Raw genomic sequence first — 21,873 nt, forward strand, 5'->3', positions numbered from 1 at the left:
GAAAAGACAAAACCTGGGTTCCACTTTATGGCTCTGCGGATTTTGTAAATCATTTCCTTCCTATGACCTTCAGCTTCCTTGTCTACAAAAATGTGGAGGCCCTGCTTCTGTTACAAAACTCCTGGGAGCAACAGTACCTAGTAGGGTATCGTCTGAGGAATTATAAGAAAGAAGATGGAGAAGGCGGGTGCAGAGGTGAAGGGCGGATCTGAAGACTGTGAGGCAGAGCTGAGGGCTCAGGAAAGAGGAACCTTCTGTACACCTCAGGGCCTTCCGACTTCACCCACACTTGGGGTCAATGCCACCTCCATTCTGGCCCCGCCTTCGCCCCAATTCCCTCCCCTCCCCTCAGGTTGCGACGGGCCACATTTCGCATGGCCGCCACGGTGAGACGCTTTCCACCGTAGGAGGGCACCGCGCGCGCTCTGGCGCTGCCACCTCACTCGACATCTCTGCCCGCCCTTAACCTCTTCCGATTGGCTCATCCCGTAAGTGACATAAGTGCTCCTTATTCTACCCCGTCAGCTCTCCCAGGCTCCACCCCACCATCTCCCTGCTTCTCCCGACGCGAGGGGAAACCTAACCTCCCCACATCTTCTCTGCCTGGGCGGAGCCGGGAAAGCAGGCTAAACCAGGAAGGCGCTGGCTGTGGCGCGCACGCGCACGCACGCACGCACGCACGTACGTACGCCGTGGCTGGCTGGGCGGCAGGCTCGCGCCCGGGCTCGCCCCGCGCCGCGCCGCAGGCTCGCGCACTCAGCAGGTTGGGCTGCGGTGGTGGCAGCTGTGGAGCTGGAACGCTGCGTGTGAGAGGTCCCAGACGCGTCTGCGGCTCCGGCTCCGCCACCCTCGCCTCAGTCTCTGTGCCGGGTGCTGAGAGGGGAACGGCTCTAGCCTCGGGACCCCCGAGCACACCCCTGGCTGCTTCCGACACCGCCCTCCTTCCTTTCCCAGCTGCGGGCCTCGCTCGGTGCTAGGCGACTCCGAGGGGAGGCGCCGGCGACGGCTGCCTGTGAGAGGAGCCTTGTTCTCCAGCCTTGCTCCGCTGCCGGGCCCTGCAGGGGCCGAGAGAGCTCGGCGCCGACCCTTCCTCTAGCCTCCCCGTCAACCGGTTGGAGCGGCGTCGGCCTGAGAGGTCTCTGGGCTGAGGCGGCGGCAGCTCCTCCAGCTCCATCATGTCCGCGGGCGGAGACTTCGGGAATCCGCTGAGGAAATTCAAGCTGGTGTTCCTAGGGGAGCAGAGCGGTGAGTGCGCGGCTCCCCCACTCCTGGCAGCTGGCAGTGGCTTCCCCGCACCGCCCCCAGTGCGGCCCTTCTGTCCGCGGAGGCTCCCTGCGGGCCTCGCGGTCGCGCTTCCTTCCACCCCCTAGCCCTTGAGCCTGTTCGCCGACCCCTGTTAGCCACACATTCCTCTTCGCCATGATCCGTCGATCGGATTCTGACCCTTCCGTCCCCCACTCCGCCCGCTCCTTTCCCCGCAGCCCGGCCCTCTCCCGTGGATCTGCCTTCCCCACTCCTCACCCCGCCCAGCCCCAGCCTCCTGTCCATCCCTTTCTTCCTCGGGTCTCCGTCGTCTCACCGACCCCAGCTCCCTTCCTTGAGCCCCACCCTTGTTCCTTGCTCTGATCCCAGTTGCTCAGCTCGGTGAGGCCCACCCGGGAAGCCCCACTCCGGGGAACCGGCCCTCTTCAACCTTGCGCCGGGAGGGTGGGATCTGGGCGTTGTTTTCCCCAGAGGCTTGGCCCCGAGAAGTGCGGATCTTATGGAAGTGGGGGAGGGGGGTCCTAGGAAATTCTTGGATTGTTTTCACCTGGGTGGGGAATGGGTCTGGGTTATAGAGGATATATATCTGAATTGGAGGCGACTTGATGGAATGGTTGGGGAGTGAGGGAGTGGCGGCGGCAGTAGCGGTTTTTGCCCCTTGGCTTAGGCTGTGGCCTGTTGGAAAACCTCGTTTTCTTCTCTTGACTTTCATCCCTGGCGATTCTTTTGGCAGTGTTCATGCTTTTCCAGTCTCTGCCAGATGCTATGTCATGATCGTCTTACTTGGGATTTTTCACATCTCACCTCTCCTTTTTCTGCTTCAACACGAAGCGCAGTGTCTGATTCTCCTCACGGTGGTGCAAACAAGAATTACTGGAGAAATGTTAATTATTCCGTTTCTTCTTGAGTATTTTCCAATTATATATTCAGGATTCCTTAGGGAGAGAAGGCTTTAGAATAACGAACATCTTTGTTTTGTAGGGTTTCCTTTGGGGATAGGGAGTAACAGAGTAGAGAAGAGATAGATTCATCATCCAGTTATCTAAATTCGATTCGAATATATAATACCATTTTGGCTAAATGATTCTTTTATGGTTAATATTCCATAGTATCTGATGAGTGAAATTGTTATCTCATTTACTTGGTCAGGCTCCTGCTGTCATTGTACTTTGTGTTGGGTATAAGGTTCTAATTTTCTGATGGCTGTCTCTAAAAATTACTTCTCGTGGTAATTCCAATTTTATGCTGTATTATGCAAACTTCACACTCTGCAGTTTAGAGATTATCATCCTCCATTATTTTTCTCACACTTTTCTTACCTTTAAAATTGAGACATTGAGAGATTAGTTCCTCCCGAGTCATCAGACATTGAGTTACATGGTAGGTGTTTTAGGTTAGGCTATAGAAGACATTTATTTCTTTCGATTGGAAAGAAGATAACTGATATAAATTCAGAGCTCTTATTACTGCTCTGAACTATTTATACTAATTTGTGTGGCATCAAAGTAGGTTAATAATAGTTGCAAAATTGCTTCCAGTTAGACCTGATAAGTTGTTTTTCTCCCTTCATACATAATCTTTTCTCCCTGCCCTCTTACCAAGTCTCCTTTTTGCTTTTTTTTGCTATGCAAATATAAACTTGTTTCTTTAAGTGACTTAGTAAGACCTATGAGATTGATCCCTGTCCACGTATTTTATGACAATTTCAGGACAGTGACATACATAAAATACAGCCTATTGGTTATTATTGATAAATAGGATCTAAAGTGCTTATTGTGCACTTAGGGATGTTATTGCCTGCCTTACATTGTGATGCAGAGCTATTTAGTTTGCATGAAAAATCCATTAATCTCTGTCCTAGGAAGTTTTTAGTATGAATAGAAATCATACTTGATTTCTGTTGAATTTCTTGAGTATTCTAATTCACATTGCAGAGTTTTATGGCTTCTCATTTCTTAGTTTCTTCAAGTCTTTACTAACTCCCCTTCCTTCCACCATAATTCCTGAAGCCATCTTAGATTTTTTTTTAAGTATACTTGATTTTTTAGAACAGTTTTAGATTTACAGAAAAATTAAGAAGATCATGCAGAGGTTTCCCATATAGCCCCACCCAATATCCCATATTATTAACATATTAGTAAGGTACATTTGTTACCATTAATGAACCAATATTGATACATTATTAACTAAAGTCTATAGTTTATTCAGATTTCCTTAATTTTTATTTTTGTCTGTTTCAGCATTCAATTCAGGATACCACGCTACATTTGGTTGTCCTGTCTCCTTAGGCTCCTCTTAGTTTTTTTAGTATTGTGTTTACATGCTTTTTAACTCTGTGGAACTGTGAGCTTAATTATCTTTTGAGGCTACTACATTGCTAAGTAATACCATCCAGTAGCTTTGGAAAGACGGATCTCTGTTTTCACAGGCAGTGTCTGTAGTTTTCGTATGCATTAGCAAAGGTCTGTAGAGTCAGTGTCATCTTGTTTTCTTTTTTTAAATTAATTAATTAATTTTTGGCTGAGTTGGGTCTTTGTTGCTGCGCGCGGGCTTTCTCTAGTTGCGGCGAGCAGGGGCTTCTCTTAATTGCGGTGCGCAGACTTCTCATTGCAGTGGCTTCTCTTGATGCGGAGCACCGGCTCTAAGGCGCGTGGGCTTCAGTAGTTGTGGCTCACGGGCTCTAGAGCATAGGCTCAGTAGTTGCGGCGCATGGGCTTTGTTGCTCCGTGGCATGGGGGATCTTCCCCGACCAGGGCTTGAACCCGTGTCCCCTGCATTGGCAGGCGAATTCTTAACCACTGTGCCACCAGGGAAGCACAGTCCATGTCATCTTGATTTAACTCTTCATGAATTTTTTTATTTTTAGGTTTTAGAATTCCACAGTTAAGCTTTCAAAGACTAATCTGTGGCAAAGCCTTGTTTGTTTCTTTAATGGCATTGACCACATTTCTAATTCTTACTTGTGTTTATTTTTGTCTATTTCCCACAGCAGAATGCAGGTCCCATGAAGATTAAAAATTATTAAATTTTTTGTTCATTGTATCCCCAGTGCCTAGAATAATGCCAGGCTTGTAGTGGGTACTCAGAATAAATGATGGTTGAATCTAATAGTAACCAAAGCTAGTAGTCATCTTTGTTATGGTGAAGTCTACATTTTTTCCTTGCGCATTTAATAGTTTAACAATAACTCTTTTTATTGGCCCCACATGCAGCTTGTGGGATCTTAGTTCCCCCACTAGGGATTGAGCCTGGGCCCCGGCAGTGAAAGCGTTGAGTACTAACCACTGGACTGCCAGGGAATTCCCAACAATAACATTTTATACTTATATTATTTGATTGTATATAGAGATACTCCAGATGCTCGAGAGCAGGGATTCCAATAATTTATATATAGCCTTTATGGTGTAACTAAAAAAAAACAAAAAAACAACAACTGACCTGAATTTTATACTTTTTTTTTGAGTTGGACAAAATTAGTTTTGTTTTGTTAAAGTTATTTTTAAATTATTTGCTATTAGTATAGCACCTAAAAGTATGTCAAGTGATTATTAAAGACATGTTCATGGAACAGATTTGAAGTTAGGTAGACTATTTAGCTTTTCAAAAACTTAAGGTTCTGGGACCTCCCTGGCGGTCCAGTGGTTATGACTCCACGGTTCCACTGCAGTGGGTACCGGTTCCATCCCTGGTCGGGGAAATAAGATCCCGCATGCTGCGTGACACAGCCAAAAAAAAATAAGGTTCTGTATTCTATAATGAAGATGAATTGTTTCAGTATATGAAGCCTCATATTGAATTAATGATACCAGTCTTGGTAATCTTCGTGTAATTCTTACAGTTTCTTTATATTTCAGTAGTATACATGGTTTAATAAAGAAATGTTGAAATACACAGCTTGAACCTGAAGTTTCTTTAAGGAACCTCTTTTGTTACCACCTTTGGCTATTGTCTTGAAATACAGAGGCAATTTTAAGAATGGTTTAGAGTAGAAGGTAATACTTACAACCAAATGTTATGAGTTACAAATTAGGAAATGTAATTTCAAAAAGGAACACATACCTGGCCTAGTACTACTTATTTTTTCACTTTTTATTACCTTTTTAAAAAAAATTTTTATTTATTTATTTATTTTATTTTTGTCTGTGTTGGGTCTTCGTTTCTGTGCAAGGGCTTTCTCTAGTTGCGGCAAGCGGGGGCCACTCTTCATCGCCGTGCGAGGGCCACTCACTGTCACGGCCTCTCATTGTGGAGCACAGGCTCCAGGCACGCAGGCTCAGTAGGTGTGGCTCACGGGCCTAGTTGCTCCGCGGCATGTGGGATCTTCCCAGACCAGGGCTCGAACCCGTGTCCCCTGCATTGGCAGGCAGACTCTCAACCACTGCGCCACCAGGGAAGCCCTTTATTACCTTTCTTACATCAGTTCTTTTGAATTATAACATGCTGTGTTGGGAAAAAGTGTCTTAATGTCCGAGACTAGGAATACTGAACAGTTTAGATTGGCTAGATCAGTGATCTTAAACTTTTTCTTCTCAAGAGCCTCTCAAGATGCTCTTACAAATTGTTGAGGCTTCTAAAGAGCTGTTTATGTGGTTTATATCACTATTTACTGTGTCAAAAGTTAACTGAGAAAATTGTTTAATATTTAATTCATTTAAAAAGAATAATGTTAAATCCATTACATGTTGACATAATTTTAATGAAAGAGAACTGTTTTTCAAACAATAATTTAGTGAGGGAGTGGCATTGTTTTACATATTTGCAAATCTTTGTAATGTCTGGTGTATTAAAAGTCATCTGCTTCTCACAGCTGCTTCTGCATTCAGTCTCTTGTAATATCACACATCACGTAGGCTCTGGAAACTCCACTATACACTCACGAGAGAACAAAAGTGAAAAAAGCCAAATAACATCTTGATATTATGAAAGTGGTTTTGACCCTCAGGAGAGTAGTGGCCCAGCCAAAGGGTCCTGGGGATCCTGGGAGTTGGTGGGCTGCATTTTGAGATCTGCTAGTTTCTAGATGATATTAAGCCATTTGTATCTTGTGGCTTCATATTGCATTTATTTATTTTTTTAACATTTATTTATTATTTTTGGCTGCGTTGGGTTAGTTGCAGTGCTTGGGCTCTTCATTGTGGTGCATGGGCTGTTGCCTGTGGGATCTTAGTTCCCCAACCGGGGTTCGAACCCACGTCCCTGGCATTGGAAGGTGGATTCTTAACCAGTGGACCACCAGGGAAGTCCCCATATTGCATTTAGAACAGTCAAAGGGAGTTTTTTCCATATCTTGTTTTGAAGTCTTAAAACTAATCAGTACAGCTAGTGATTACGAGCACAGAGCCTGGGTTTTATATTTTAGCCCTGCTCACTGACCTTGGGCAGATTATTGACTTTTTTATGCTTTAACTTCCTTATCTATAAAATAAAGATAATAGGACCTATCATATAGCGTTATTGTGAAGATTAAATTAGTTAATAAATGTAAAGCATTTAGAAGAGTGCCTGGCACATGTTTACTGAAAACTGCTACTCTGTCAATTATCAATAGTTTGTATATTTCTTAAGAGCCTACTCTTAAGAAATATACATTTCATCATGGAAGAAACATATAATACCTAATACAATGTAGTGCAGTGAGTGCAGCTGCTTTGAAAAGTAGAGTTAAAAGATACAGAGAAGTGACAGGGGAGCATGGAATTTCAGGGAAGGTATTGACACATTATAAATAAATATGACTGACTAAAAGTTTAAGGATCTTCTAGTTGAAATTCTTGATTTAGAGCATTCCAAAGTTGGAGGAGACTTGAAGAAGTCACCCAATCCATTTCTCTTAGGGCTTTAAACTGGATTGCTATTTTTCCCCTCAAACTTTATTTTTAACAGTTAACACAATCACATAGTTCACAAATCAAAATTATGTAAAAAGATATACTTTCAGAAAACGTACTGCTACCCCTGTTCCTGTGACCTCATTCCCCACCCCCTCCTCTATTAGTAATTATATATATATACTATTTTCTTATGTATATTCTGGGATTTCTTTATGCAGACACAAGCAAATATGAATACAATTTTTTATTCTTCCTTACATACGAGGTATCAGATTTTATTCTGCTTCTTGCTTTTTTTCCCTTAACAATAACTCCTAGAGATGTTTTCCCATTAGTACTTAGAGCACTTTCCCATTCTGTTGTTTTGTTTCTAAATACAATTTTTTTGATTTAGAATAGTTTTAGATATACAGAAAAATTGCAGAGATAATACGGAATTCCTGTATACTCTACACCAGTTTCCTCTGTAATTAACAGCTCATGCGTACATTTTTCACAACTAATGTACCAATATTGATACATTATTAACCAAAGTCCATATTTTATTTCGATATTTTATTTCGATTTCTTTAGTTTTTTTCCTAATGTCTTTTTTCTGTTCCAAGATCCCACCTAGGATACTACATTTGATTTAGTTGTTAGATTTCCTTAGGCTGTTCTTGTCTGTGACAATTAAACTGGACCACTCTTAAGTTACTTCATTCTAAGAGATCTCCAGGAGAACATATTTTGTAATTTTTAGTATTAAACTTCCCTGTTCTGAAATTCTCAAATCTATTCCCTTACTATTGTAGTTAAGTTTTTTCTTCTTAGGTAGGCAATATATAGTGATAAAGACAGCTCGAGAGACAGACTTTGGTTCTAATCTTGAACCCCGTGTTTACAGTGTGATCTTGGACAGTTTATTTAACCTTTCTAAATTCTTTTCATTTCTGATATGCAGTACTAACCTGGCAGTGTTGTTTTCCCCATCCTCTAAATATAGATATTATACATTTTGGTTAGATCAGTATTTAATCTTCACGTTATTGTTATTAGGTAATGGTATTCACAGCTGAGCTGTGTATACTGATTACTTGTACTATATTCCGTATTTTTTTTTTGTTTGTTTTCCTTTGTGTCACTATTTGACTTCCTTTTTTTCTTAATTATCTCCAAACTCTTTACCAGTAGTGTAGATCTCAGTTATTTGAATGCATCAGGTTTGCCTGGGACATCTCTCCCAGAACCTTCTGACCTCTTCTAATTTATACTGTTGTATAATAGTTACCCTCCAGAATTGATGTACAACTGTCAACGTGTGATCTCCTTTACTTTCATTTGGAAGATTTCCTTCTCTCTTGTGTTGGATGGATCCCTTGTTTCTCAGATTACTTTTTTCTTCTTTGTTTTACTCATTACGTTGAATGTATCCACCAGTAGGTAGCTTCCTAATGAAGGGAACATGAGAGGAAGTTTTTTGAGACCTTTATGTCTGAAAATGTGTTTGTACAACCTTTACACTGAAGTTTGGTGGGGTTTAGAAATTTGGGTTGGATATATTCTTCCTTCAGAAATTTGAAGACAAATGTATTGCCTTGTAGAGTCTAGTATTGCCATTATGACTCTTGGTATTTTGATCTTTCATAATGATGTGTTTATTTTCATTTTATGTGCTGAGTAATAGGTATAAATATTTTCAAACTGGAAACTTAAGTTGTTTATTTTCAGGAAATTTTCTTGACTTAACTAGTATGATATTCTCTTCTCCATTTTCAGTTCTCTGGAATTCTTATTAGACCTCCTGGATTGATCCTCTAGTTGTATCTTATCTTGCCCCTTTTTCATTTATTTGTTTCTGTTTTAATTCTTTTTTTTAAATTTATTTATTTATGGCTGTGTTGGGTCTTCGTTTCTGTGCAAGGGCTTCCTCCAATTGTGGCAAGCGAGGGCCACTCTTCATCGCGGTGCGCGGGCCTCTCACTATCGTGACCTCTCTTGTTGCGGAGCACAGGCTCCAGACGCGCAGGCTCAGTAATTGTGGCTCACGGGCCCAGTTGCTCCGCGGCATGTGGGATCTTCCCAGACCAGGGCTCGAACCCGTGTCCCCTGCATTGGCAGGCAGATTCTCAACCACTGCGCCACCAGGGAAGCCCTGTTTCTGTTTTAATTCTTAAAAAATTTTCTCAACTTTCTTTTACCCAATTACATTTTATTTCTGCTATCATTTTAATTTCAAAGAGCTCTTTGTTTTCTGATTGTTTCTCTCTATAACATCTTTTTGATTCTAGTGTCTTCTCTTGTCGTTAAAATTTTTTTTAATTGAAGTATAGTTGATTTTCAACATTGTGTTAATTTCTGCTGTATCTCTTGTCATTTTGAGGATATTAAAGAGATATATGGCTTTCTTTTCAATACTCAGTTTTTTGTAAATTGCTTTTCACTTGTTTATTCTAGTTTCTCTATTTCTTGTTTGATGTGGTCCTCAAAGAACTAGTATTCTTTTTTTTTTTAGAACTAGTATTCTTCACTGTCTCCTTCTGTTTAAGAGTTGAGCGCTAAAAATTTGATTTTAAGCTCTTTTGTGGGTTTATTGGGCTTCTCTGTAGGACAATCTGGCTGAGTTATTTTGGGGGGAAGAAATCTCTAATGTTAGCTCTTTTAAGTCTTTTTGCCGGTCACATTTCTTTTTTTTTAATTAATTAATTAATTTTAATTTTTGGCTGCTTTGGGTCTTCGTTGCTGCACGCAGACTTTCTCTAGTTGCGGGGAGCGGGGGCTACTCTTTGTTGCGGTGTGTGGGTTTCTCATTGCGGTGGCTTCTCTTGTTGCAGAGCATGGGCTCTAGGCACATGGGCTTCAGTAGTTGTAGCACGCAGGCTTCAGTAGTTGTGGCTCGCAGGCTCTAGAGCTCAGGCTCAGTAGTTGTGGCGCAGGGGCTTAGTTGCTCCGCGGCATGTGGGATCGTCCCAGACCAGGGCTTGAACCCATGTCCCCTGCATTGGCAGGCGGATTCTTAACCACTGCACCACCAGGGAAGTCCTGCCAGTCACATTTCTTAAAGAAGAGTTGTCCAGTGTCCTGCTGGAGAGGATAAGATTGGTTGCCAGCTTTCTTGGAGCTGAATGGATACAGGGTTTGAAGATAACACCAGAGTATATGAATTTAATTTACTTTGTTTTTAATACTGTTTGTACTTTAGCCTTCGCTTGAACTTGTATTCACCAGTCCAGAAACCCTCTATTTTCCTTTCTCATAGCATAATCTATAGTTTTCTGATGAAGTGGGAGAGGAACCTGGCTGTGTGGAATAGAGGAGGGGATGTGAGGGTGTGAGTCTCCCTTTTAAACAGATTTTCATCCATTCCTTTCCTTTTTAGCACCATCTTTACCCTTATTTCTAGATGTACTTGGTGCCTACATGGGGGGGGGGGTTCTCTGGCACAAATCAGATTGTTTCTCAGCTTTCCCCATTGTCAGTTTAAAATTGACCTTTATAGAATCTATTAGGTCAGGTACCACTTTGCATTTGCTTTCTAGCTTCTAACTGATATTCTGAGAATTGACACATTTCAACATTTAGAATTGCTTAGGGTTTTCAGTTTCTGTTCTTTTTTTTCTCTTTTTTTAAAAATAAATTTATTTGTTTTTGTCTGCACTGGGTCTCCGTTGCGTGAGGGCGTTCTCTAGTTGCGGCGAGCGGGGGCTACTCATCGTTGTGGTGCACGTGCTTCTCATTGCAGTGGCTTCTCTTGTTGCAGAGCACAGGCTCTAGGTGCGTGGGCTTCAGTAGTTGTGGCACGCGGGCTCAGTAGTTGTGGCTTGCGGGCTCTAGAGCGCAGGCTCAGTAGTTGTAGCACACGGGCTGAGTTGCTCCACGGCACGTGGGATCTTCATGGACCAGGGCTCGAACCTGTGTCCTCCCCTGCATTGGCAGGCGGATTCTTAACTGCTGCACCACCAGGGAAGTCTCTCCTCTTCTTTTTTAAAAGTACATTTTATAAAATTAGAACCAACTCATTTATGTCCACGTTTATAGCAGCATTATTCACAGTAGCCAAAAGGTAGAAGCAATCCAAGTGTTCATCCATGGATGAATGGGTAGACAAAACATGGTACTGTGTATACATACAATGAAATATTTTTTTTTATATAGACAAATTACATCTAACTTCTTTTATTTATTTATTTATTTATTTATTTATTTATTTATTTATTTATTTATTTAACACACACTGTATTTTATTTTTACAAGTGATAAACAGACTGACACCAAAGAATATACAAATCAATTTTCACTGCAAAGTAAAGGAGCTGTTACAGTGGAGGATTACTGGACTGAATGTCAATATTATGACATAGTATGAGTGTGTTTCGTGTTTGGTAATTGCAATCATTGTTGCTTTTGTTGTGGTCATCCATTTACAATGCTTGGTGTCATACAATGAAATATTATTCAGCCTTAAAAAGGAAGAAAATTCTGACACATGCTTTAACATGGATGAACCTTGATGACGTTATGCTAAGTGAAATAAACCCATCACAAAAGGACAAATACTGTATGATTTTTTAAACTAACTGATACTAAGCATTACTGTTATCTCAACCTGCCATTGTGAGATTGCATAAAACCTTGCCCAGACACCCCACATAGACTTCTCTTTGAGATGAAGTCCAAGCTCTTCTGCCCTAGTTAGACCCTTTCAGAGTCTGGATTCTACCTTCCTATCTCTAACCTTGTTGGTAGAACTCATCTTTACCTATTACTGTTAGACAGGTTTTTTTTTTTTTTTAAGTTTAAAAAAAAAAATCATTAAGGTGTTACATGCTGTAGAGAACACACATCTTTGCATTTTAAGTTTTCTGTTCTAAGAATCATAGAATCTTACAGGTCATTTATCTGTTTAACAGATGTCCACTATGTGCCAAGCATAGAGCTAGGTCCTGGGGGATGTAGTTTTTAACAGATCAGGTATAATCTCTGTTCTCTTCTTGTTTATGGTCTGGGAGGGAGCAGTAAAGTAGATTTAAATCTTTATATTTGTACCTTCCAACCTCTGTTCTTGGACCTCCCCTCCAATCCATCCATCACATTGATATCAGAGTGAACTTTATAAAAATGTAAATCAGAGTAACTTCTTATTAAAAACAAAAACATTTTGACTGTGCTTAATGCCACAGAATAGTACACTTAAAAATGGTTAAAATGGTAAATCTTATGGTATAGTTTATCACAATAAAATTTTTAAAAAATTGTAAAAACTCAAAAAAACCCACCTTTGTAGGTTGGGTTTTTTTTTTTTTTTTTTTTTTTTTTGCTTTTGCTTAAATCACTCTTAGAATAAGGTCTAAAATCTTTCCAAATGATCTACATTGCTCACACTGAAATTTTTGGCTCCTCCCCATCCATCCATTCTTGAGCATATCTCCCACCATCTCTCTCTGTTTCAGCCATACTGACCTTTTTTAAGTTATAACTCTTAACCGATCTCCATCTTGTTATATATTTCCTCTTCCCCTTTGTCAGATTAACTCCAGCTTATCCTTTAGCTTCAAGAAACTTCTTCAAGCCTTTGCTGACTTCCTCAGAGTAGTTTAGTTTCCCATTCTTTATAGACTGTCAACACTGTCCTTCTCCTTGCTGCCTTTAATACAATTGTAATTATTTGTCTGTTAAAATTTCTGTTTTCCATTTGTTCTGTAAGTTCCACAGAGGTAGCGTTCATGAATTTATTGTTCATTGCTGTATTCAAAGCACATTGCATAGTGCTTGGCATATAGCGGGAGCTCACTAAATATTTTCAAATAAGTGAATGATTTATGATTTTTACCATACTTAGTTTCAGAAAGGCTTTGAGGTAGCTTGCTACCTCAAAAATACACATAAAAGAGGATAATTAAAAGAAAAACAGAATAAGACAAAAAAACCTAACGTAGGAGGAGAAAGGTTTGATATGCCAAGTATCTGGTATGAATCTGAAGAGTCAGTGGCTCAAGATGAGGAAAATGATGACTCAGAAAAGGCTATTGGATTTATCAAGAACTAATTGATAATTTTTAAAAAGTGGTCTCAGTAGAGTTTTGGAGAGTCAAGAAGTCAGTCGTTATAAATGGCATATTTGAAGAGTGAGTTTGTGATTTAACCAAATATGTTTCTGGGTTCTTAAAGGATTATTTAACCCCTTTATTATGGGAAAATGTGAACATATAAAAAGGTACAGAGAATAGTGTCATGAGCCCCCATAAACTCGTACTCAGCCTCAACAATTATCCCCCCCGCCCCCACATACCAGGGTGAGTTGAAGAAAATCCCATATATCCTATCATTGCAAATATTTTGGTATGATTGCTAAAAGATGGGAACTTTCTTATTGGTATATTCTTGACATTCATGGATATAGTTGCCCACAGAGGCCTTTATTTTTGGGATACTTTGCATTACATGGTTTGAGACTTAACATTTTAGGATCTCTAAATCTTTGCTATCCAATTGAGCTTTCTGTGATGGAGGAACTGTCCCATATTTGTGCTGTTTAATATGGTGGTGGCTACAGTGACTGAGAACTGATTTCAAAATTTTATTTCACTTTAATTTCAGTAGTCTCATGTGGTTAATTAACCCTTTATCTGGCTTTAACCATCCTCTTAAAACTGAAGAATATTCCTTTCAGAGATCTATGCATGTGTACTTTAAATTATCTACATAATCAAGGTGAGTTGATTATAATAGGGAAGTAGAGAATGTGATGACTCATGGATTTAGACAGATTTTAGGCCACCTCTGGACTAAAGATATTTGATCTGTAGTACTTAAGGCTGCACAAAATCCATTTTTAGATCTTTTAAATCTCTGTCCTTGGTGTCTAGCATAATGTCCTTCATACAGGCAACCATAAAATATTGAATCTGTCCAGTCATTAGGAATCTGAGTAAACAGGTCTTTCTTTCTTCTTTAAGCAGGTGACAGAAGCACCAACATATTGACATTAATAGGACAAAACTAGATGGCTATTGAAGTTACTAATTTGCAAACCTTTTATGTTTGTTTATCAAGTTGTTTAATATGGAATGTTTCTTTCCTTTGGCCTGTGAAACTTCTATAGTTAATGCGATATGGGGGGAAAGTTCTGGGGCAGGAGTTAGGGATACTGAACTGTGGTCTTTTTTCTGCCACCTTATACATTATGAGCTCTTAAAGCGTTCATTTTAACCTCTCTAGGTAAAATGAGAAGAATCTACCCATATAATACGGCCTGCAGAGATGGTCCTCTGTAGGCTCCACCCAGAGACTTAATGTCAGCACCTCTCATATATTCCTAGCTATTTAATGCTCTCAGAGCTTTCAGAAATTGAAAGTAGTTCCTCTTCACAGAAAGACTGAGTATGTTTCGTTTTATTTATTTATTTAATATTTTATTTATTTTATTTATTTATTTTTGGCTGTGTTGGGTCTTCATCGCTGCTCACGGGCTTTCTCTAGTTGCGGCGAGCGGGGGCTGCTGTTCATTGCGGTGCGTGGCCTTCTCATTGTGGTGGCTTCTCTTGTTGCAGAGCACGGGCTCTACGCACGTGGGCTTCAGTAGTTGTGGCACGAGGGCTCAGTAGTTGTGGCTCACGGGCTCTAGAGCACACAGGCTCAGTAGTTGTGGCGCACGGCTTAGTTAGTTGCTCCATGGCATGTGGGATCTTCCCGGACCAGGGATTGAACCCATGTCCCTTGCATTGGTAGGCGGATTCTTAACCACTGCACCACCAGAGAAGCCCCCCCTTTTAAAAAAAATATTTATTTATTTATTTATTTTTGGCTGCATTGGGATGTTTAGTTTTAAATAAAGCATTCCTTTTGTTCTTTCAAAATTCTTTAGTTGAACTTTCCTCTCCAAAATATTGTACATTTGTTTTCAAAATCTCTGATACTGCAATAATTAGTCTTCTGTGTAAAAACAATCTAAATGGTTATTTCAACCTCCGTCTGATTGATATTATTCTAAATACTGTGATGATTTATTTTTATTTTTCAGAATTTTTTCATTTGTGCCTGGTTATGGCTTGAAGTGTGTGTTCTTCCCATATTCGTATGTTGAAGTTTAACCTCTAGTACCTCAGGTGCAACTGGTTAAGGTGAGGTCCTCCTGGGGTAGGATGGGCCGCTATACAGTATGACTCGTGTCCTTATAAAAAGGGGAAATTTGGACACAGATATACACAGAGAGAATGCCATATGAAGGTGAAGGCAGAGATCAGGGTGATGCTTCTGTACACCAAGGGATGCCAAGGACTGCCAGCAAACCACCAGAAGCTAGGGAAGAGGCTTGAAACAGATTCTTTTCACAGCCCTCAGAAGGAATTAACTCTGCCAACACCTTGATTTTGGATTTGTAGCCTCCGGAACTGTGAGACAATAAATTTCTGTTGTTTAAACCATTCAGTTTGTGGTACTTTGTTATAGCAGCCCTAGCAAACTAATACAATGCTTAATATCACTTTGCAACCAAATCTAGAAATATAGCACCTCCTGACAGCTGTAATGGTTAATGTGTATTTCCTGTCAAACTATCAATACTAAATATCAACTGACATTTGATTACTTACTACAGATCAGACACTGTTGTAAGTACTTTACAGTCTTAACTAGTTTAACCCTTAAAACCAACTCCGTGAGATCTTTGGAGAAGTGGTTGATTTCAGGGCTGGGGCAGGGAAAATACAAAATAAGCTGGAGAATATTGTGGTGCCAGAAAATAAAGAAGTGTTTATGAAGGGATGGGGACATGTTGAAAGGGCACAGGAGCCAATGTGAAAGAGCGCCCAGTAGGGAAAGTTGGAAATTTTTGAGCAACAAAATAAATAATGGTGATATTGGATTATAACCCACATAATTAAGATATTTATGAATACATATTTAAATAAATAGATAAGAAAGGACCGCTCTTGTAGTAGATAGAATGAGGGAAATAGAAAATCACCACTGGAATACCACAGTGCTAATTGCTACAGGCAAGATCCATTTGATGAATGCTAAAATCAGAGGGCAAAATTTTGTGAAGACACAGGATATTTGAATAATCTCAAAGTATCTTCCTCAAGATATTTATTATTTACAAGGGGAAAAACAGTAACTTATGGTAGAGAAACTGTGGAGATTGCCATAATCAAGTGATCAAGGTTAACATCACTAGGAATAAGACATTAATATGACATCATGTATTTCTTTTATGATGCACTGAGAAAGGCACATCAGTTCTGTGGTGGTCTTGTCAAAAATGTATGACCTCATTCTAATGAGAAAACATTAGACAAATCTAAATTGAGGGACATTACACAAAATAACTGACCAGTTTTCTTTGCACGTGTCGAGGTCATAAAAACAGGAAAGATAGGAAATGTCACCGATGAGAGGAGACCAAGGAGGTTTGTAACTTTTCTGTAAAATAAAAAGTTGACATAGAAAACAAACTTATGGTTACCAAGGGGGAAAGGTGGGGAGGGATAAATTAGGAGTTTGGGATTAGCAGATACAAACTACTATATATAAAATAGATAAACAACAAAGTCCTACGGTATAGCACAGGGAACTGTATTCAGTATCTTGTAATAAGCTATAATGAAAAAGAATATAGCAACAACAACAACAACAAAATATATATATATATAAAACAGTCACTTTGCTGTTACCCGAAACTAACACAACATTGAAATCAAATATATTTCAATGAAAAAAAGTTGAAATATTCCTATAAGATAGGTACTACTGTTATTCTTATTTTACCATGAGGAAATTCAGGCACAGATAGGTTAAATAACTTGTCTCAGTAGTATATACAGTTAGTAACTGGCCAAACTTGGGTTTCAGCTCAACAGCCTGGTTCTAGAGCTCCAGTACTAAGACACTAAACTATACAACCTTTCCTTGATAAATTTTGTATAGGTAGAAGATGTGCAGAAAGTACAGGATACTTTTGTGTTCCCAAAACCATAAGAGTGAAAAAACTGTAATCATCTCTGGAAAGTTGAGCTACATGAACTAAATGTTAGATAAGATTAAGTGTTTCTCAGGTATTTTGCTATACTGGACTTTTGTAATTTATATGACAAAATTCTTAATACATGTAACTTACAGTTAAGTAGAGAGTAAGATAAACAAATTAGTTTTAAAATTCAGTGACTTTGAGGACTTCCCTGGTGGCTCAGTGGTTAAGAATCCACCTGCCAATGCAGGGGCACGGGTTTGATCCCTGGTCCAGGAAGATCCCACATGCCGTGGAGCAACTAAGTCTGTACACCACAACTACTGAGCCTGCGCTCTAGAGCCTGTGAGCCACAACTGCTGAGCCCGTGTGCCACAAATACAGAAGCCCGCGTGCCTAGAGCCCGTGCTCTGCAACAAGAGAAGCCACCACAATGAGAAACACCACAACGAAGAGTAGCCCCTGCTCGCCACAACTAGAGAAAGGCTGTGTGCAGCACCGAAGACCCTACGCAGCCAAAAATAAATAAATTAATTACAAAAAAGAAAGTTTAAAAATTCAGTGGCTTTGATAAAATTTGCTTTGTTGATGATTGTGTTACTGGCTGACACTGAATAAGAAGTAATAAGAATCACTTCACATGTTGCTTATACACAAGGAAAATCATAGGTTTGTTTAATCATGGAATTAAAATGTGATACTCAAATGAGAATTGTCCAGTCACATCAAGAAGGCAAAAGTACAACTGAAAAAAGTCTTTGGATTTGTAATATCTTACAGAAAAGATAATAACTTGTTAATTTGCAATTCTAAGATCTGAACAATAAGAGAAAGGCTTAAGCTGAAACAGTGAATTTTTTTTTTAACATCTTTATTGGAGTATAATTGCTTTACAATGGTGTGTTAGTTTCTGATGTATAACAAAGTGAATCAGCTATATGTATACATAGATCCCCATATCTCCTCCCTCTTGCATCTCCCTCCCATCCTCCCTATCCCGCCCCTCTAGGTGGACACAAAGCACTGAGCTGATCTCCCTGTGCTATGAAACATAGTGAATTTAAGTCATATATATGGAAGAATTTCCTGACTGAAAAGGTTGTAGAAATATTAAGAGTGGGTTATGAAATCACCTGGAGATATTTCCTTTTTTATTTTTATTTTTTTTATTTTTTAAAAAATTCTTTATTTATTTATTTTTGGCTGTGTTGGGTCTTCGTTCCTGTGCGAGGGCTTTCTCCAGTTGGCGGCAAGCGGGGGCCACTCTTTGTCGCGGTGCGCGGGCCTCTCACTATCGCGGCCTCTCTTGTAGCAGAGCACAGGCTCCAGACGCACAGGCTCAGTAGTTGTGGCTCACGGGCCTAGTTGCTCCGTGGCATGTGGGATCTTCCCAGACCAGGGCTCGAACCCGTGTCCCCTGCATTGGCAGGCAGATTCTCAACCACTGCGCCACCAGGGAAGCCCCGATATTTCCTTTTTTAAACAGAGAAATGATTTCTTGGAAGAGCTAGGCATACTCAGACGGAACCAGGAGTATACCTACAATACTTAACAGTTTTCTAATTTGTATTGTATAGAACCATATTTGTTGATAATTAAATATTCTTGTTAGTTTTAGTTGGTCTTCCTTGCCTCAATATATACTTCCTTTTATCAGAACTTCTTCTTTTTTTTTTTTTTTTTTAATAATGGAGACATTCATTTGGATTTTCCTACAGGATGGTAGTTATTTTTAGTAGCTCACACTTATTTTTTTTTAATTAATTAATTTATTTATTTTTGCTGTGTTGGGTCTTCGTTTCTGTGCGAGGGCTTTCTCTAGTTGTGGCAAGCAGGGGCCACTCTTCATCGCGGTGTGCGGGCCTCTCACTATCGCAGCCTCTCTTGTTGCAGAGCACAGGCTCCAGATGCGCAGGCTCAGTAATTGTGGCTCACGGGCCTAGTTGCTCCGCGGCATGTGGGATCCTCCCAGACCAGGGCTCGAACCCGTGTCCCCTGCATTAGCAGGCAGATTCTCAACCACTGCGCCACCAGGGAAGCCCTATCAGAACTTCTTGATGACTGAATAAATTTATATAATACAGAATAAATTATATGGCATGGGTTGGGAGTGGGACAGGAAGAAAAGTATTAGAACATAATGCTGTATGAAGTTTTGTGTGTATGGTGGCACAGGAGTATTAAGTACAAATGTTAAAGTATTGTTGGAAGAAAAATGAATAGCCACGGTGTTCAGGATAAGATTAGTTAGGCTTTGATTGAAATGGTCATTTAAATTGCCTTTATATAGGAGGATATAAAGAATGTACTGTTAGGGATTTTGAAAACTATTTTGGAGAAATAAGCTTAGCTGAAGAGATTTGAATGAATACAGAAGAAATACAAATACAGAAGGAATGCTGTTCTAAAATTAGATATGTCTAATCTTTCTATGAAAAGGAGCTATTTTAATTTCCGGAAACTAAATAGCTTCCAGAAGTATTGATCATAAATGGGTAGGAATATATGAAAGGGTGCTAAAATATGTCTTTGGACAATGTAAAAGAGCTACCTAAGTGGGCTATACTCTTTCTCTGGAGTTTTGGGTTACCCTCAATACAAGGAAGATACAACAACTTGAATGCTGACCAGATGAGACATTGAGATCCTGATCTACTATTTGGAGATTCTGCCTTTTTTTTTAAATTCATTCATTCATGCATGAATGAATGGGTCTTAGTCTTAGTTGTGGGGTCTTAGTTGTGGCCCGCGGGATCTTTTTTTTTTTTTTTTAGTTGCGGCATGCATGCGGGATCTAGTTCCCTGACCAGGGATCGAACCCCGGCCCCCTGCATTGGGAGTGCAAAGTCTTACTCATTGGACCACCAGGGAAGTCCCTGGAGATTCTGTCTTTAAAACAAAACAAAAACTACCTTGAACAAAATATTAAAGAATTTATCCTCTATACCTAAATGATATATACTTGTATTGTAAGGTATATGTATTGCCAGTTTTAAACCCCATGAGAGCAAAGACTTTAGTTTCTTTATTTATTGTAATTTTTAAAAAAATTGGTATGCTGGAAAATGTGTTTTACTAGAGTTGAAGGGAGGGTATTTTCGAGCTTTGTTTTTCTTTCTTGGGTTTTTACTTTTGATTACTTCATTATTGTATTATTGAGAAATGTTTTTCCAAAGTCAAAACTTATTTGCTTAAATTTTGCTGTAGAAAAGTTAAGGTGCACATTAAAGAAACTACACTCACAGTTTAGAGAAAGACTTTTAATCTGTAACACAGACACTATGATAGTCTTATTAAACTGTTGCTTCATCCTCCTTCAAAGCATGTGTCCTTTATTCTCCATAAAGAAAAACAAAAGGTGTATTTTTTTTTTGAACAGACCAACCTATGATTGCTTGCTTTTTTCACTCTTAATGACAACTTTTTAATGAACAGAAAATGTTAGTTTTAATGTAGATAGATGTATCAATCTATAAAAATCTGTGATTTTTGTGTCCCATTTAGAAGTTTTTCCATAGCCTGAGTAATGAAGATAGTCTCCTCTATTATATTTTAGAAATTTTGTTTTGTTTTTTGTGTTTTGTTTTGCTTTGCCTTTCACATTCAGGTTTATGATCCAACTGAAATTGATCTTTGTGTGTACTATGAAATAGATGTCAGGTTTAATTTTTTTCAGTGTGGATATGTAATTATCCCAACATCATGTATTTAAAAACATTTCTTTTCCTCAGTGCTCTGCCATGTCGGTTTTATAATGACCAACTGTCTATAAATTCATTGACCTGGTTCTGGAATTTCTATTCTGCTAAATGCTTTGTCTACCCTTGCAACAATACAAAACTTACTCACTATAACTTAATATAAAAATTACTGATTTACCAGAGAGAAAATCCTCCCACCTTATTCTTTTTATTTAAGAATGGCTTGGCAATTCTGGCCTTTGCAACCCTGGGGAAGGTTTTTAAAATAGAGCTTCAATTTCTTTAAGATTTTCTTTTTTCTTATTTTTCTAGGACTTTGTACATTTCATCTACTGTTTCAAATTTATTAGTGCAGATTACTCATATTACTCATGTTTTTATGTCTGCAGGATCTGTAATCATGCTTCATTAATTTCTAATACTGGTTATCTGTACCTTTCATTTCTTCTTGGTAAGACTTACTGGAGGTTTATAAATTTAATAGTTGTTTTTTTTTTTAATTTTAATTTTATTTATTTATTTATTTATTTTTGGCTGTGTTGGATCTTTGTTTCTGTGCGAGGGCTTTCTCTAGTTGCGGCAAGCAGGGGCCACTCTTCATCGCGGTGTGCGGGCCTCTCACTGTCGCGGCCTCTCTTGTTGCTGAGCACAGGCTCCAGACGCACAGGCTCAGTAGTTGTGGCTCACGGGCCTAGTTGCTCCACGGCATGTGGGATCTTCCCAGACCAGGGCTCGAACCCGTGTCCCTTGCATTGGCAGGCAGATTCTCAACCACTGCACCACCAGGGAAACCCAATTTAATAGTTTTTTGTTCAAAGAACTTAAACAGCCTTGGTCAGCCTTGTTGACTCTCAATTGTGTGTTTTCTGTTTTATTTCTGCTCTTTATTTCCTTTCTTATAGTTTCTTTGGTTTATTTTGCTGGTCTTTTCCAACTTCTTGAGAGAGGGATATATAGCTCATGTTTAGTTTTTTTTTTTTTTCCCCTAATATATGCTCATATAAGTGTGTGTGTGTGTGTAATTGTATAAATTTCCCTTTAAGTACTATTATAGTAGTGTTTTGGAGATTTGCTCTGCAGTATTTTTGTCATTCAGTACAAAATGCTTTCTAATTTCTATTTTGATTTCTCC

General features: G+C 39.4%; 1 protein-coding gene across 2 annotated transcripts in view; it reads left to right on the plus strand.

The window, feature by feature from the left end:
- Nucleotides 1-686: 686 nt before the first annotated feature.
- Nucleotides 687-21,873, plus strand: part of RAB6A (RAB6A, member RAS oncogene family) — a 77,091-nt gene continuing 55,904 nt past the window's right edge. The window contains exon 1 of one of the 2 annotated variants that reach the window (XM_059930839.1): nt 687-1,245. In XM_059930839.1, coding sequence (XP_059786822.1) covers nt 1,176-1,245 — 70 coding nt within the window. In that variant the 5' untranslated portion in view covers nt 687-1,175. The remainder of the gene's footprint in view (nt 1,246-21,873) is intronic. The other variant, XM_059930838.1, reaches the window with a different exon arrangement.

The sequence above is a fragment of the Balaenoptera ricei genome, chromosome 8 (assembly GCF_028023285.1).
Source record: "Balaenoptera ricei isolate mBalRic1 chromosome 8, mBalRic1.hap2, whole genome shotgun sequence".
Lineage (NCBI taxonomy): Eukaryota > Metazoa > Chordata > Mammalia > Artiodactyla > Balaenopteridae > Balaenoptera > Balaenoptera ricei.